This window comes from Neoarius graeffei, chromosome 9, assembly GCF_027579695.1.
Source record: "Neoarius graeffei isolate fNeoGra1 chromosome 9, fNeoGra1.pri, whole genome shotgun sequence".
NCBI classification, from domain to species: Eukaryota; Metazoa; Chordata; class Actinopteri; order Siluriformes; family Ariidae; genus Neoarius; species Neoarius graeffei.
This window is the reverse complement of record NC_083577.1, coordinates 3,182,307-3,195,709: the sequence shown is the minus strand read 5'-3', so window position 1 is coordinate 3,195,709 and position 13,403 is coordinate 3,182,307. Positions and strand designations below refer to the sequence as shown.

General features: G+C 41.9%; 1 protein-coding gene across 2 annotated transcripts in view; it reads left to right on the top strand.

Annotated features, from left to right (window-relative positions):
• Positions 1–13,403, top strand: part of sestd1 (SEC14 and spectrin domains 1) — a 151,742-nt gene that overhangs the window by 113,287 nt on the left and 25,052 nt on the right. For both annotated transcript variants that reach the window (XM_060928949.1, XM_060928948.1), the window contains one exon: positions 9,305–9,499. In XM_060928949.1, the coding sequence (XP_060784932.1) occupies positions 9,305–9,499 (195 nt within the window). The remainder of the gene's footprint in view (positions 1–9,304; positions 9,500–13,403) is intronic.

Sequence of the window (13,403 nt, the reverse complement as noted above, 5' to 3'; positions counted from 1 at the left end):
AAAATGAGCTGAATCGCTGTTCTAACCAACGCATCATTGAACATGGCTCATTCAGCCCTTTGGGTTTTTACACCGTATGGAAGAACTGGGAGAGAAATGGAGTGTTTTCTTACAGAGCTTTCTTCAAAACTAAGTGAGAAGAAAGACCTTGAAATGTGTGTTTTAATACATTGGCTGGGAACCAAAGTGTCCTTCTACCTCACTCGATCAGCAGGTCTCTGTAGCCGAGGCTCCAGATCCATTAAAGCTGTACGGCCTTTCGGTTTCATAAAATCGGTGAAATGTGAACATAAAACCTATTTATGTGAATTGTCTTAAATTAGTATTGCAGTATATCGTTACATGCCTGACAACTGGAAAAATCACCTGGTCTTTTTCCAGCCTTGTGGTGATTGTGATATCTGTTTAATTCTGTAATATCTCAAAATATCAGGCCATTCTGTGGCTGGGAAGTTATTTAATTTGAGGGGATTAAAGCAAATTAATGTGCATGAAATCGCTCGCTTGGCGCAGTCAAGCAGACAGAGGAAGTCCGTGTGCGCATGCGCAGGTTTACCTTCTTCTTTTGGGTTTTACGGCAGCTGGCATCCACAGTGTTGCATTACTGCCATCTACAGGTTTCCCTTTGAGCGTGCACTGACAGTTCCATCATTCTGTCGCTAAACGAACAGCTGATCACACCGAGGTGCTCGCTGAGCGCCCATATTTATTAGTTTGGTCCTGCGTTTCCTTTCCTTCGTATAGAACATAACGTCTTTTCTTCTCGCTTTCTTTCCGTTACTGTAGTCGCTCTTTCACGTTTCATTCGCACACTCACGTCCTCCATTTTTCTCTCCCGTTTCAAATTTGTATCCCACAATGCCTTGCGTGAACAGGGAAAGCCCACCACGTGATGTGATGCATGACGTAGTATCTTGAATCAGGTCATGGTGAAGCAGGAAAAAATAGCGGAGAATTTAGAGCCACGTGGAGATCTCATTATCTCTAGCCGCTTTATCCTTCTACAGGGTCGCAGGCAAGCTGGAGCCTATCCCAGCTGACTACGGGCGAAAGGCGGGGTTCACCCTGGACAAGTCGCCAGGTCATCACAGGGCTGACACATAGACACAGACAACCATTCACACTCACATTCACACCTACGCTCAATTTAGAGTCACCAGTTAACCTAACCTGCATGTCTTTGGACTGTGGGGGAAACCGGAGCACCCGGAGGAAACCCACGCGGACACGGGGAGAACATGCAAACTCCACACAGAAAGGCCCTCGCCGGCCACGGGGCTCGAACCCGGACCTTCTTGCTGTGAGGCGACAGCGCTAACCACTACACCACCGTGCCGCCCCCACGTGGAGATAAATTCATTAATTGTTCTATTTAAAAAAAAAAAAAAAACTAATAAAATTGGAAGTCTGTGATTCAAATTCAGTAGCTTTCAGTCACTAAACAAAAATAATTGGGTGTCGGGGAAAATTATTTTTATGACCTACACTTGAAAAATCTGAAAGGTAGGACAGCTTTAAACGTGGAATCAGTGTGTGTTTGGAAAATGAGGAGATTTGCAATGCAGATGGCCAACTAGGATGGCCTGGCCTGATGATGAAGGATGATCTTTAATGTTAGACTGTTTTCCAACAAACTGATTGCGTATCTTTATATTTACTGGTTTAGTATTTTTTTTGTAAGACTCACTTGAGTGTAGAATAAAGTGTGATTTTTAAGTTAAAATTCTATTCCATACATGGAAAGTCAAGCAAGGTTTTTATTTTTTTGGGGGGGAGTCATGGAATATCGGGGAGTTTTGTTTGTAGCATGTTTAAATTTTAGTTGCCATTCATCAAAATATATTTTTATGATATTTTCCATGCAGTGTTTTTCTTTATAGAGTTATTTCACTATGCTTCTATTCCCAAACTAACGGGTTTAAAATACTACAGCTGGTTTTTGTCCACTCAACACAAACATGGCCTGTTTTTCTGTTCATTAGAGGTCATGGAAATTCATCTTATTCAGTGTAATTCATAATGAGTAGTGCGTTATGTTTTCAGAATGAGTCCTGTTAAGGCTCAGATCTCTCTCTCTCTCTCTCTCTCTCTCTCTCTCTCTCCCTCTCTCTCTCTCGGGTGAATGATTTCTGAACCTTCGTTTTCTTAGTGGCTTACTTCCTCCAATTTTCTCTGCTTACAGATTTCAGACAGCAGTGTAATTTGAGAGCGTGAGAGTCACGGTTTGTCAGGATTGTGGTTTAGTGTTGTTTCTAACAATAGGAAATGACTCGGCCTTTCTGTATCATTTTTACAGCTGTTTGGTGTCACTGCTTTCACCACAAATACAGCAAGCTATTTAAACTTCAGATCCGCATCATCGAGAGGACCGAGTCACCCAGGCACGCTGTAGGTGCTTTCAGACCAAACGGTTTTAGGGCCTTACAGAGAGGAACGAGTGTCCACTTATTTAGCACAAGTCTTTTCACACAAATCCAAAGTCCTTTTGCGCAACTCTCTTTTCAATATGGTCACAAAAAAACCCTCTTCATATAGCAGGGGGTTTATAATTCTTTAGAGATGAGAAGCTGGAATTACCATCAAATATTAAACATTCGTTTTCTGCTGCTCTGCATGTTCTAGATCAGTTGCTGACCGGTTATTCCTGAAATGTTCTTTGGTGTGTTTAGATATTTGTAGTTGAGCCATAAGGAACCCTGAATTGTGGTGCACCTTCATAGAGAACTTCACGGGCACTTCTGATCACATCATAAACTCCACTGATGTCAAGGATTTATATTTCCCAAACTAATTCACTGGGGGATTTTGTCTCTTGCCCCTCTTGACAATGTGTGTTTACCGACTAAGAGCGAAATCCAATCCTAAAAACTTTCTCAAAATTATTAAAAGTCTATTTGATATCACACAACTGTGTTTTGTACGTATTTGACTAATAGTCGCAAAGTGAAGCTGCGCTGGCGAGTCTACAGGTCGGGCTCGTCAGCGAAAAGAATCGGACAAGCGTCCCAGATCCATCACACATCTTTAAACATGATCAGTAGGTATTTATTATAAATATTCAGAGTTCTTAGAGCTTGTGTGAAAAGATTTTTGTGCTAAATGACTGTAAACCAGAGGAACTGGTGCTGGGAGGCTCCCCTGAGAACTGCATCCCATCAAGGGTATCAAACCCCTGACTGCTCTCCAGACTGCCCTGGGCATGTTGGACGTCGCTCTGCATAAGAGCATCTGCTAAACACCTTTATAACGTAACATGCACAGAAAGGACAGCATGAAGGAGGACACGATTGCCATTGAGGCCAGTGTTGACCTCAACAACCTGCTGACCGTGTGTTTAAAGTCTTACAAGCCTGTCTGGTTGTATTTTGAATCTCTGGACAACTTTGACATCAAGGCCAAATGGTGCAGGGCACGGGCAGATGCCAGCTCCAGCTGGGACCACACCACCATCACACGTGCCACAGTGAAGCCAAGCGGATTCAACCTCCCACGCAAGTAGTGGCAGACATTGAACCCCACACGTACCCTCCACGCCAGAACAGGACAAATGGAGGATGGCAGATATTTCTGCCTGTGACTGTGGCCACTGAGACCAGACAGTTCACCACATTGTGAAGGATTGCCACGTACGGCGTTTCACTGGGGGATTCAGTGAGCTGGACAGAACAATCCTTGCCAGGATATCGTCCCTGGACTTGACTTTGTGTGCATCATAAGGAAGAAGACCACCACACGTTTTTAAAAATGCTGTTTGAGGATGCTCATGTTCGACCAGTCGATGTACACTTGTGCCACTCATGACTCCTCCTCCTTGTGCTGAGAGAGAACCTACCCTGAAGCTAAAAATAGAAAGTCCCTCACAATGACATGCTAAGAAGCGTGATCGTTCTCGGTTCCTGCAGTGCAGAAACGCGAAAAAAAGGAAGAACTTTCTCCAGTAAAAAAGTTGTTGTGGTGATGCTGAATCCACCCGGAAAGACCTTGTACGAGGAATTTATTTTCCATTTCGGCTTTCATCTCCCTCTCAGGATAATGAAAGCCGTTTATCAGAGTCTGGTTTGTGGTCGCGCACCACTTCACCGGTTCCAGCAGTCCTCCTGTGGTTCACGCCAGGTTGTTTACATCCGAGTGTCTGTAGAGGTGGTTTGTGGCTTGTGGAGCCTCATGGTTGATTTATGGGTCGTTGCATCTGGATTGTTTTGTCTGTGGTTAACCGAAAGGTATTATGGGAATCATGTGGTCTGTACTGCTTGAGTGGCGGTTACAGTGCTGGGACGGTTTCACAGTGCTGAGCTGCTTTGTGGTTTTACGACTTGAGGCTTTTATACAATAATGACTCTATTTGTCTGAGGGAAATGTTGGGCTGTGCAGTTCTGGCCACGATTCATTGCGTGCGATGCGCCTGGCTAAATGTACAGGTATGATAAATCCATGCGTCGTCCTGAATAATAAGCACTGTTGGATAAAGTAGTACACGTCATGCTTTATCATATATGGAGATTTTTTTTGTGTGTAAATGCTATAACCAATGACTAATATCATAGATTGTAAATGTATAATGTGATTGATAAATCAGCATCCATCTTTGTAGTCAGTTTTTATATTACAATTACAACTCTAGATTTATGTCGTGTACGTATGAGAACTTTCACTTTGCATTTACAAATCATAGCTGAAGCACACAGTTTATAACCTGAAGGTTCTAAGGTTTTAGCCAGGGGTCTGTGGGATTGTCTCAACATTAAAAATTTGATCATTTTTGTTAAATGTTTAACAATTATTCCACGAAATTGAGTCATGCATGAGCTGATCGCGCCTATAATCCATGTACGACGAGATTGAGTGGAATAACGGTTTTATTCTGTCCACATTTGCTGCATTTTGAGAAATGTTTTTTTTTTTTTTTTTGCAAATTCGATAAATAAAAACTTTAAACAAAACATCCGACAGAAGAATTTCCGCTTAGACTGTAAACCAACTGGCAAAATGACAGGAGCAATTTGTGAAAAATGCGATAATTAAAAAAAAAAATTTAAAAAGTCTGTTCTTTTTAGTCAAATACTTTTATTTATTTTTTTATTTTTTTTTATTTTTAAATATTTTTAGGGGTTCTGTTTTCTAGTAGTTTTTATTTCATCCTCAATTGATTCAGCAGCACGCTACGCCATTTTGTTTTTCTCTACTTACAGTATATGAGCTGATATCCTAGTAGTGGAGTAGCCAATCAGCGAGCACGATTGCTCATATCCAGTGACCTGTAGATATGATCATTCATAATATACTTTAGTCATGCACATTCACAGCTATCTCATTAACACGAGCTTGCTCATTCTGGACCGCCCTCGATCTATAGTCAGTCATTATTATATCAAATCTAATCTAGAACTGAAAATATATTAAATTTGACACTTTTTGGTTTCTGCAAATATGTTGCGTTGCCTACTTATTGTTGGAGATTTTATCCAGTGTAATTCCATTCTTATAAACCAGGGGTCTTCAATTAAAAGTCACGGAGGTCCAGTTATTAAATTTTGTCCAAGTAGAAGGTCCGACCCAAAGTCCAGCTCGTGTCTTATAGCCTTCCCCTATGTCCACATTTTCATATGGTTTCAACAATATTTATTGTTCATTTCCAATGCAGGAAATGAACTGAGTGCACAACTATCTATCTCTTTCACCATAAATAAAAGTCGTCCCAGGAAAATAAATTGAAGGCCTTTATTTCTGATTAAAGAAAACAGAAACCTCAGAATAAAATAAATAAAAAAGTGCAAACAGAGTGGAATAACTCCTCTTAAATTAAAGAGGTCCCAACCTGAAGAATTGAAGGCTTACACTTCAAGTAAAAAAAGTCAACTCAGAAAACATTAACTAAAAAGTGCAAACAGAGCGTCGACTTCACATTTTCTCTTCTTTGTTCTTGAAATAAGGAGGTCCCAGCCTAAAAAAATGAGGGCCGACTTTTCAAGAAAAGAAAGTCCACATCTTCAGAAAACAAGTGGCTTTTGGGGGGGAAATGCAAACAGAACATTTTTCTTTGAACTTTTCTCTTTTAATTCTTCTTTTACTCTTCTTAATGAGAAAAACGGGCATGTGGCTGACCTGGCAGTGATTTAAATCTTGGTTGGAATGGAGTTAGTGCCATTCTCATGCAGATATGTAGGTGTTCATTGTTGAGCCTAGAACGGTACTTGGTTTTGACAATGTTCATAGTGGAAAAAGCTGACTCACAGCTGTAAGTCGATCCAAACATAGTCGAGGTGTGCAGTGCTCCTTTGGTTAGACCAGGGAACACACTCCAATGTGTTTATGTTGCCCCAAAATCCACGCTACTTTTAAGGAACATTCGTTTGCACGTTGCTGGTCTGTAAGTGTATGTGTGATGAGTTGGGTAGACCTGTCATACTGTGCTTGCAGGTCGGTTATTTTGCGCCCTCAGCTCGGACTTCAGGGGATAACTTTGCTCAAAAGACCTGTGCTTCGTTTCATAGTGGCGCTTCACATTGCCGCTTTTAATTAATGCCACGTTTTCGGAGCATATGAGGCACACTGGTTTTGAACTGCTTGCCGGAAGAATGAACATATATTTCTTCGTCCATTCATCTTTAAAACAACGATTTTCCTTGTCTACTTTCCGCCGCCTTTTGGAGCAAGCCATGTTGTCTCAGTCGGTTGTCTCTGAACTGAACTCTCTTCCTCTCTGCCTGTTGCTGTGCTGTGGCGCGCTGGGTAAACTAACGATTTTATTGGCTCAACTGAGTGAAGCTCAGTAGCAGCGCCTGCTGTCAATAGCCACAACCGTCCAAAATAATGCTCCATGAAAATTACGTAATCTCGTGAATTTACCATTGGTCACGGGTCCGGACAGAACCATCACTGGGTCCGGATCCGGTCCGGATCCGGACCGAGGTCCGCCATTTGGTGATGTCTGTTATAAACAGTATGTGGAGGGTTGGTCAGAATATGCTCAGGCTGAAAAATGGTGTGGAACCACCAGGGGCATGTCTAGCTACTGAAAAGACCAGCGGCTGGGTCAAGTTTTCCTGGGGCTTGTATTTTATTTATTATTATTTTTTAATGTATTTATTTTTTTAAGGGAGGTTGGTATTGATGGGTTGGTGAGGTTCTATCTAACTTTATTATCCCCCGTGCACATTCAAAGTTTGACATTTTTATTACGGATTTCTGCACTGCTCTTTTTAAATTTGTTGTTCACTTCAGTTTGTCTCCTTATTATTAAGTTATCAAGACCCATAATGTCTCTGTTAACTGAAGCATGTGTCAATTAACTATCACAAGTAAAATGTATCACCAGTTTAATAAATGTATCGTTTCTCACTCACATCTCTCTCCTTTAGGACCACAAAGACAAATTCTGAGTGACATGATTATATTGCAATATTCGCAATCCCAGATGACGTCCCGTCTCACCAATCATATGATCGTATAAACGTCTTTCAGATTTCTCTCCCACACACCCCATTTTCTCCAACGCATCCAGCCTCTGCTGACTGCAGCAGCTCATTTGCACTATCTGTTCAACACATTTATGTTGACATTAATATTGTGTGGCAAAACAGTAAAACTATTTTATCCCCATCTGTGACTAATATGCCAAAGGCTGGCTATGGGACGGTCGGCTGGTTCTGCGTCGGCTACGTGCAGCGTTAAAACACAGGATTAAATGATGTCAGGGCGATTGTTGGTGTCTGTATGAACACATTGTTGACCTGTTCAATAAACTTAGTTGGGGCAAATAGACCCCCGCTGTAGATATTCATTAAACCACTCCAACTGTAAAGCTCCCTGACTCACTAATCATACAGACCCGACACTGTAAATTCAGCAGAACCAGCTACACGGACCAGTTTCTGTGCAGCAACAGAATTCAACCGCTTGCACTGTTGATGCGTTCTGCGCTGTGTGTATATACACGCCAACGATCAATGGCTTGCCACCTGTTTTCATCCTGAAAAATCCAACAGTAGAAGATTGTGTGGATTTTTTTTTTTAATATAAATCTTTTATTTGTCATCTTCTGACCAGTTCTGAATGTTCTTCTGTTGGCATTTACCAACATTTTCAGGGATGCAAACGGCGCATCTTTTGGCGGATGCCGCCTTTTTCACGGCTGAATCGTGCAGATCTGATTTTTTTTTGGGGGGGGGTGTTGGAGTGTCTGAGTAATTTCATCAGAGTAAAGTCTGTATTAAAATTACTAAATAAGCAAATGCCGTTACAGTCCATGAAACATAGGAAGTATGAGAAGAAAACAGTAAATCAGAAAGCTGCACACGTTTGCAGCTGTTGATCTTACTGTTGATTTACTGTTTTCTTCTCATACTTCCTATGTTTCATGGACTGTAACGGCATTTGCTTATTTAGTAATTTTAATAGAGAATTTACTCTGATGAAATTATTCAGACACTCCAACGCCCCCCCCCCCCCCCCCCCCAAAAAAAAAACGGATCTGCACGATTCAGCCGTGAAAAAGGCGGCATCCGCCAAAAGGCGCGCCGTTTGCATCCCTGATTTTGGATGTGCGCTGCACAGCACTCAATTATGACGCTGCAAGTCAAATTCCGATCTGTTTCAGTCCGGTGTTTTCTGTTAATATCGTTTCTGAGGGCGAAAATACCGAGGGCTGTCGCCCCGAGTGATGGAGCCTAATGACGCCACTAGGAACCACTGATCTGAAGCGACTTCTAACAGCACGGTGACGTGATGCAGGTCAACAAGAAACAAAATCACTGTTACCAGCCTGAAGCTGGTTTTTTTTTTTTTTTTTTTTTTTTTTTTTAATCTAACAGCACATCATGAGGTGTTTTTCAACTATACAGCAGCAATTTGTCAACACTAACATTTTCCATTATTAAAAAAAAAGAAAAATCATTTTTGTTTAGGATTGCGTTTAATATTGTGGGCATCCACAAAGCAAGCGAGTTCCTGTTTATCACTTATATTGCATTCGTCATCTCACCATCCTGTCTTCTTCCCTTGTGATTTTTTTTTTTTTTAATGAGTCGTTACCACGCAATGCAGACTCCTCGACCCTGAAAATGTACAGCTTTATCTCTGTTACAAGACATCGACATGGGAGACTCCTTCAAAAATGCAAAATAGATCACAAACGAGTGCATTTTATATAAACCTGTGATTTGTGTTGTGATGAAAGCTGCGCTTAGAAAAAAAAAATAATCAGCCTAATTAATCAAGACCAATCAGGAACTCTGTAGTGGTGTGACCCAGGTGTTGTTTGTATTTGTTGATCAGCTTGTGTGTGTGTGTGTGTGTGTGTGTGCAGGAGTGGTTTGCTGTGTACGTGGAGCTGAATCAGCAGATGGCGGCGCTGTTGAGCGCGGGCGATGAGGAGGACCTGCTGGAGCTGAAGAATCTGCAGCAGCAGCTGAGTGACGTGTGTTACAGGCAGGCCAGCCAGCTGGAGTTCAGACAGAACGTCCTGCACTCAGCCCACGAGTTCCACAGCACAGCGCAGGATGTATGTGTTTCTCATAACACCACTGAGCACCAGTGCCTCATTTCCAGTTTGGGGATATAACCTCATCCCTTACTGCTGTTAGCCAGCTAACATTTCCAGACCCGAATGCTTCCCCCCCCGCCCGAGTCTGGAGAAAGGTGTTTCATGTATAAAATATGCTCTAAAACAGTGTTAGAGGTGAAATGCTATGGAGACTTAGTGAAGTGTCGCCTTTTTAACAATAGTAAGCAAAAAAAGATTGCAACAGCTGCCACTTGGCAAGGGTGAAGGTGATCTCGTGCTTCCTCTGAGACACATGAAGCCAGCCAACCACATCTTTTTGATATCCCGCATCACAGGGTAGAGTCGGAGGAGAGTGCTATCCGCCCTCTTCTACATACATGAATTTACAGATTGGGAGAGAGAGGAAGCCCCTCCCACACAAAGTACAGCCAATTTTGTGATATTGGACTCCTGCCCACAGATGACTATGGAAACGATGATCTCCAGATCTCAGGAGCACTTGTAACAGAGAGTCGTGTGTGACTGCAAACTTTTTCCTGAGCTGAATTACCGTTTATGCCTGGAAATGTCTGATCACTGCGATCGTAAGCAGCTTCCAGGTCCATGTCTCCAGTCTCCATTCCTGATGGCGTTTGATAAACAGGACCTGCATCAGTGATCACTCAACTCCTCTCGGTTTGCTGTTCCATTAGTGATGAAATGATCGCTGATTTTAATTCGCTCTGTGGTGTCGAGCTGGCTCAATGACCAGGTGGTGTTTTAAAACCCCACTCTGTCTGTCTTTGCCATGACACATGACCAACCGCGATGATGCAGCGCCTCCAGAGCAGAGAGGGGTTTGGGTTAAGGGCTCAAGGGTCCAGTAGTTGTAGCTTGAATGCTTAAAGGATATGGGACATGGATTTTTTTCTGGGTATAATTATGTATAAAGGACATAAGAAATGCCATCTAAATCACTGCAGGGCGTCAAAAATGTGAAAATCATCACATTATTCAACTTTTTCTATACATCAGCGTAAAACAATGATTCGTTCATTAGCTAAGCGGTCACGTGACCCGTGACGTCACAAAAACTTTCCAAGGAGCCAGCGCTTGGGTATCTAATGTAAACAGGTTACCGAAATGGACACCATCGACAGTGACATTCCCGATGTTTCACAGAGATGTGAAGTTAGACCCTATCAATTCGAACCGATAGCTGGAAATTCACATGAACATGGATCTTGTCTTTACTCTGACGGGTCAGATGATTCTGAGAGTGAGAGTTCATTCAGCCCTCATGAAACTGAAAGCGGTCGGCTCGATAACACTTCCTGGTAAGTTCAAAACAATTCTGCTCAAAGGCTAATGATCTGTTGAAAGAAGTATTATTTTTGTATCATACATTGAAAGTTCATCATAGATCTAGCTAAAGTCCGTAGTTTTTTTTTTTTTGCTGATATTTTTCGAGATTGATTGAGATACAATGCTTCCAGAGTCCGAGATGCAAACATTCAAAATGGCGAAACGAGTCAGAATTATGATAATCAATAATTGATACACCCAAAATTATAATACTAATCCTTACCGCATGAGGCCCATGGTAAAACCACACTTCCAGGAGGGGCTGCCGTCTGCCTCCCAAGCCGGCCGAGAGCGCTCCTCGTCAGGCACGGCCAGGTGGGCGAATGCCCTGGTCCGTCCGCCCTGTCTAAAAAATAATGGTACAACTCCGAGTGCAGGTATCAATGCGCTGCCGAAGCGCGCAGAAGGTGTTAGTACGCCTGTCATTATAGTGCAGACTTTCCATAGCATAGAAAATCGCCACGTTTCAATTTGTGTAACTGAACTTGTTTCATGTCACTGGTCATATAAACCTATGTAAACAGGAAAAACGCGGAAGAGTTTGGTCGCATCTAACTACAGCCCCAAAAAATACCGTTGGCCATACTGAGCCTAGCTACATTGCTAACAGGAGTAACAGCGCGTCTGACTGACTGGGAGGTCGCAATACACCATGATGTTCAATGTATGTTAAACACTCTTAAAAACGAAACAATTTTCTTGTCATCCAAGACACAAAAACTATTTTGTCGCATTCGTCATCATCACGATTCACACTTCTCCATATTCATCTACCCGCTTGTGCTGTACCCGAAAGTTTTTGTGACGTATGATCACGTGACAGCGGCTCTTCCGGTTGTAAAATATGCATATCGGAGCTCGAGCAGAAATGCCATATAATCATCACGAATATAACGATTTTGCTGAATTTAATAGATAATTTTGTATTTGTTGATGCAATTAATTAATATTTTTAATGGAAAGAAACTGATATAGCGTGCTTTTATGTTTCATGTCCCATGTCCTTTAAATTTCTTCTTAGCAGTGCTGTAACCTCTGAGCCACTGCACACAAAAGAAATGACGCCTCAGCCTGCTATTTCCAGAACCGAAAACCGTATATACGGATATCTGCAAAAAAAAACTGGATGAGGGAATTAAACTAGGTGTTGACAATTCATGGATGAATTTTGATGTTGGCTTGACAGAACTCGCTAAATGTGTGAAAAGATTTAAATAGTCCAGCATTTTGTCGCCATTTTTTTTTTTTTTTAAATGTTCAGCATGTAAAGCCTAAAAGTTTAAAGGTATGTTGAAAGGTTAATTGTTAATGTTTGAATGTTGCTGTGTTAACTCATTTGGTTGCGAGGTGGTTGCTTTGCTATTCCAAGGTGTTGCTATGATATTCCGCTTGGTTTCTAGGTGGCTATAATGGGGCCCCAAGTGATGAGGGCCCAAGCATCAGAGGTGCAAGCAATGCCATGTTTTCCTGAAGCTTCTTATTTATTTTAGTTTTTTTTCAAGACTTGGCCATTTTTGAGGTGGTTCCCATGGGCGAAAACTCATGCAATTTGGTCCACACATCAGTCCTGGCCACTGCTACTCCGGGACCGAAGCTTGGCTCCGGGGGACTCCGTAGCGCCACCACTGAGACTTTTGTCCAGTATATAGTTTCACCAATCCGTGTAAATTTGGTAGGTGTGTGTGGGGTGATCCAAGACAAACAAAACTGTAATGTACATCATAGACATATAAACATAGACGCCGCCTTCCGCGTAGAATCATACGTCATCCTCGCCGCCATATTGGATGTGGCAAAGCGGAGAATAAAGATGCCTCATTCATGTGCTGCGTTTAACTGTACCAACAGGTTTACCGTCCAAACGAGATCACATGGGATTACCTTTCACAGGTGAGACTGGAAAAATACTTTTCATTGTATTTGGTCATTATAACAATTTTACGAACAGATTTTTCTGACTTTGTGGCTAATATGAAGTCTCGCGCATAATAGCCGCTCGGTGAAACCTGTCTCCAAACAACGAATATAATTTATTTCATAGCCCACCCAACCAATTTCACCACCAGCTGTCAGATGGTGATGGCACACTCAAAAATAGAAGAGACTGGAAGCATGTCAGACTGTGAAGCAATCACATGGAGCAATCCCACTGTAATATGGTTTTATTTAATTTTTTTCCATATAGCACTGTATATTGCAAAAATTGTTTTGGGAGACATTTTATAGCCTATCTGCACGGCATTTAATGAAAGTGATGCAGAGACGGCACAGCACGGCTTCAGCAGCGTAAGCACAGCACATTATTCTACACGATCCCCGCTGAGCTCCAAAACATGCCTTGATGTGTAGATATCGTTAGTAGCCTACGATAGTAGCAGCGGAATAAAAAAAAAAAAAACACAAGTTTCCGATAGCTTGATTCCGGTATAGGCCTGCTGCATGTTGAGGAAATTTAGGTCACACTGAATATTGACGGGTATTTCGCACACTATTTATAACCATCACATTAAAAGTTATATATAGGGCTGTCAAAAGATTAATTTTCTTGATCGCAACT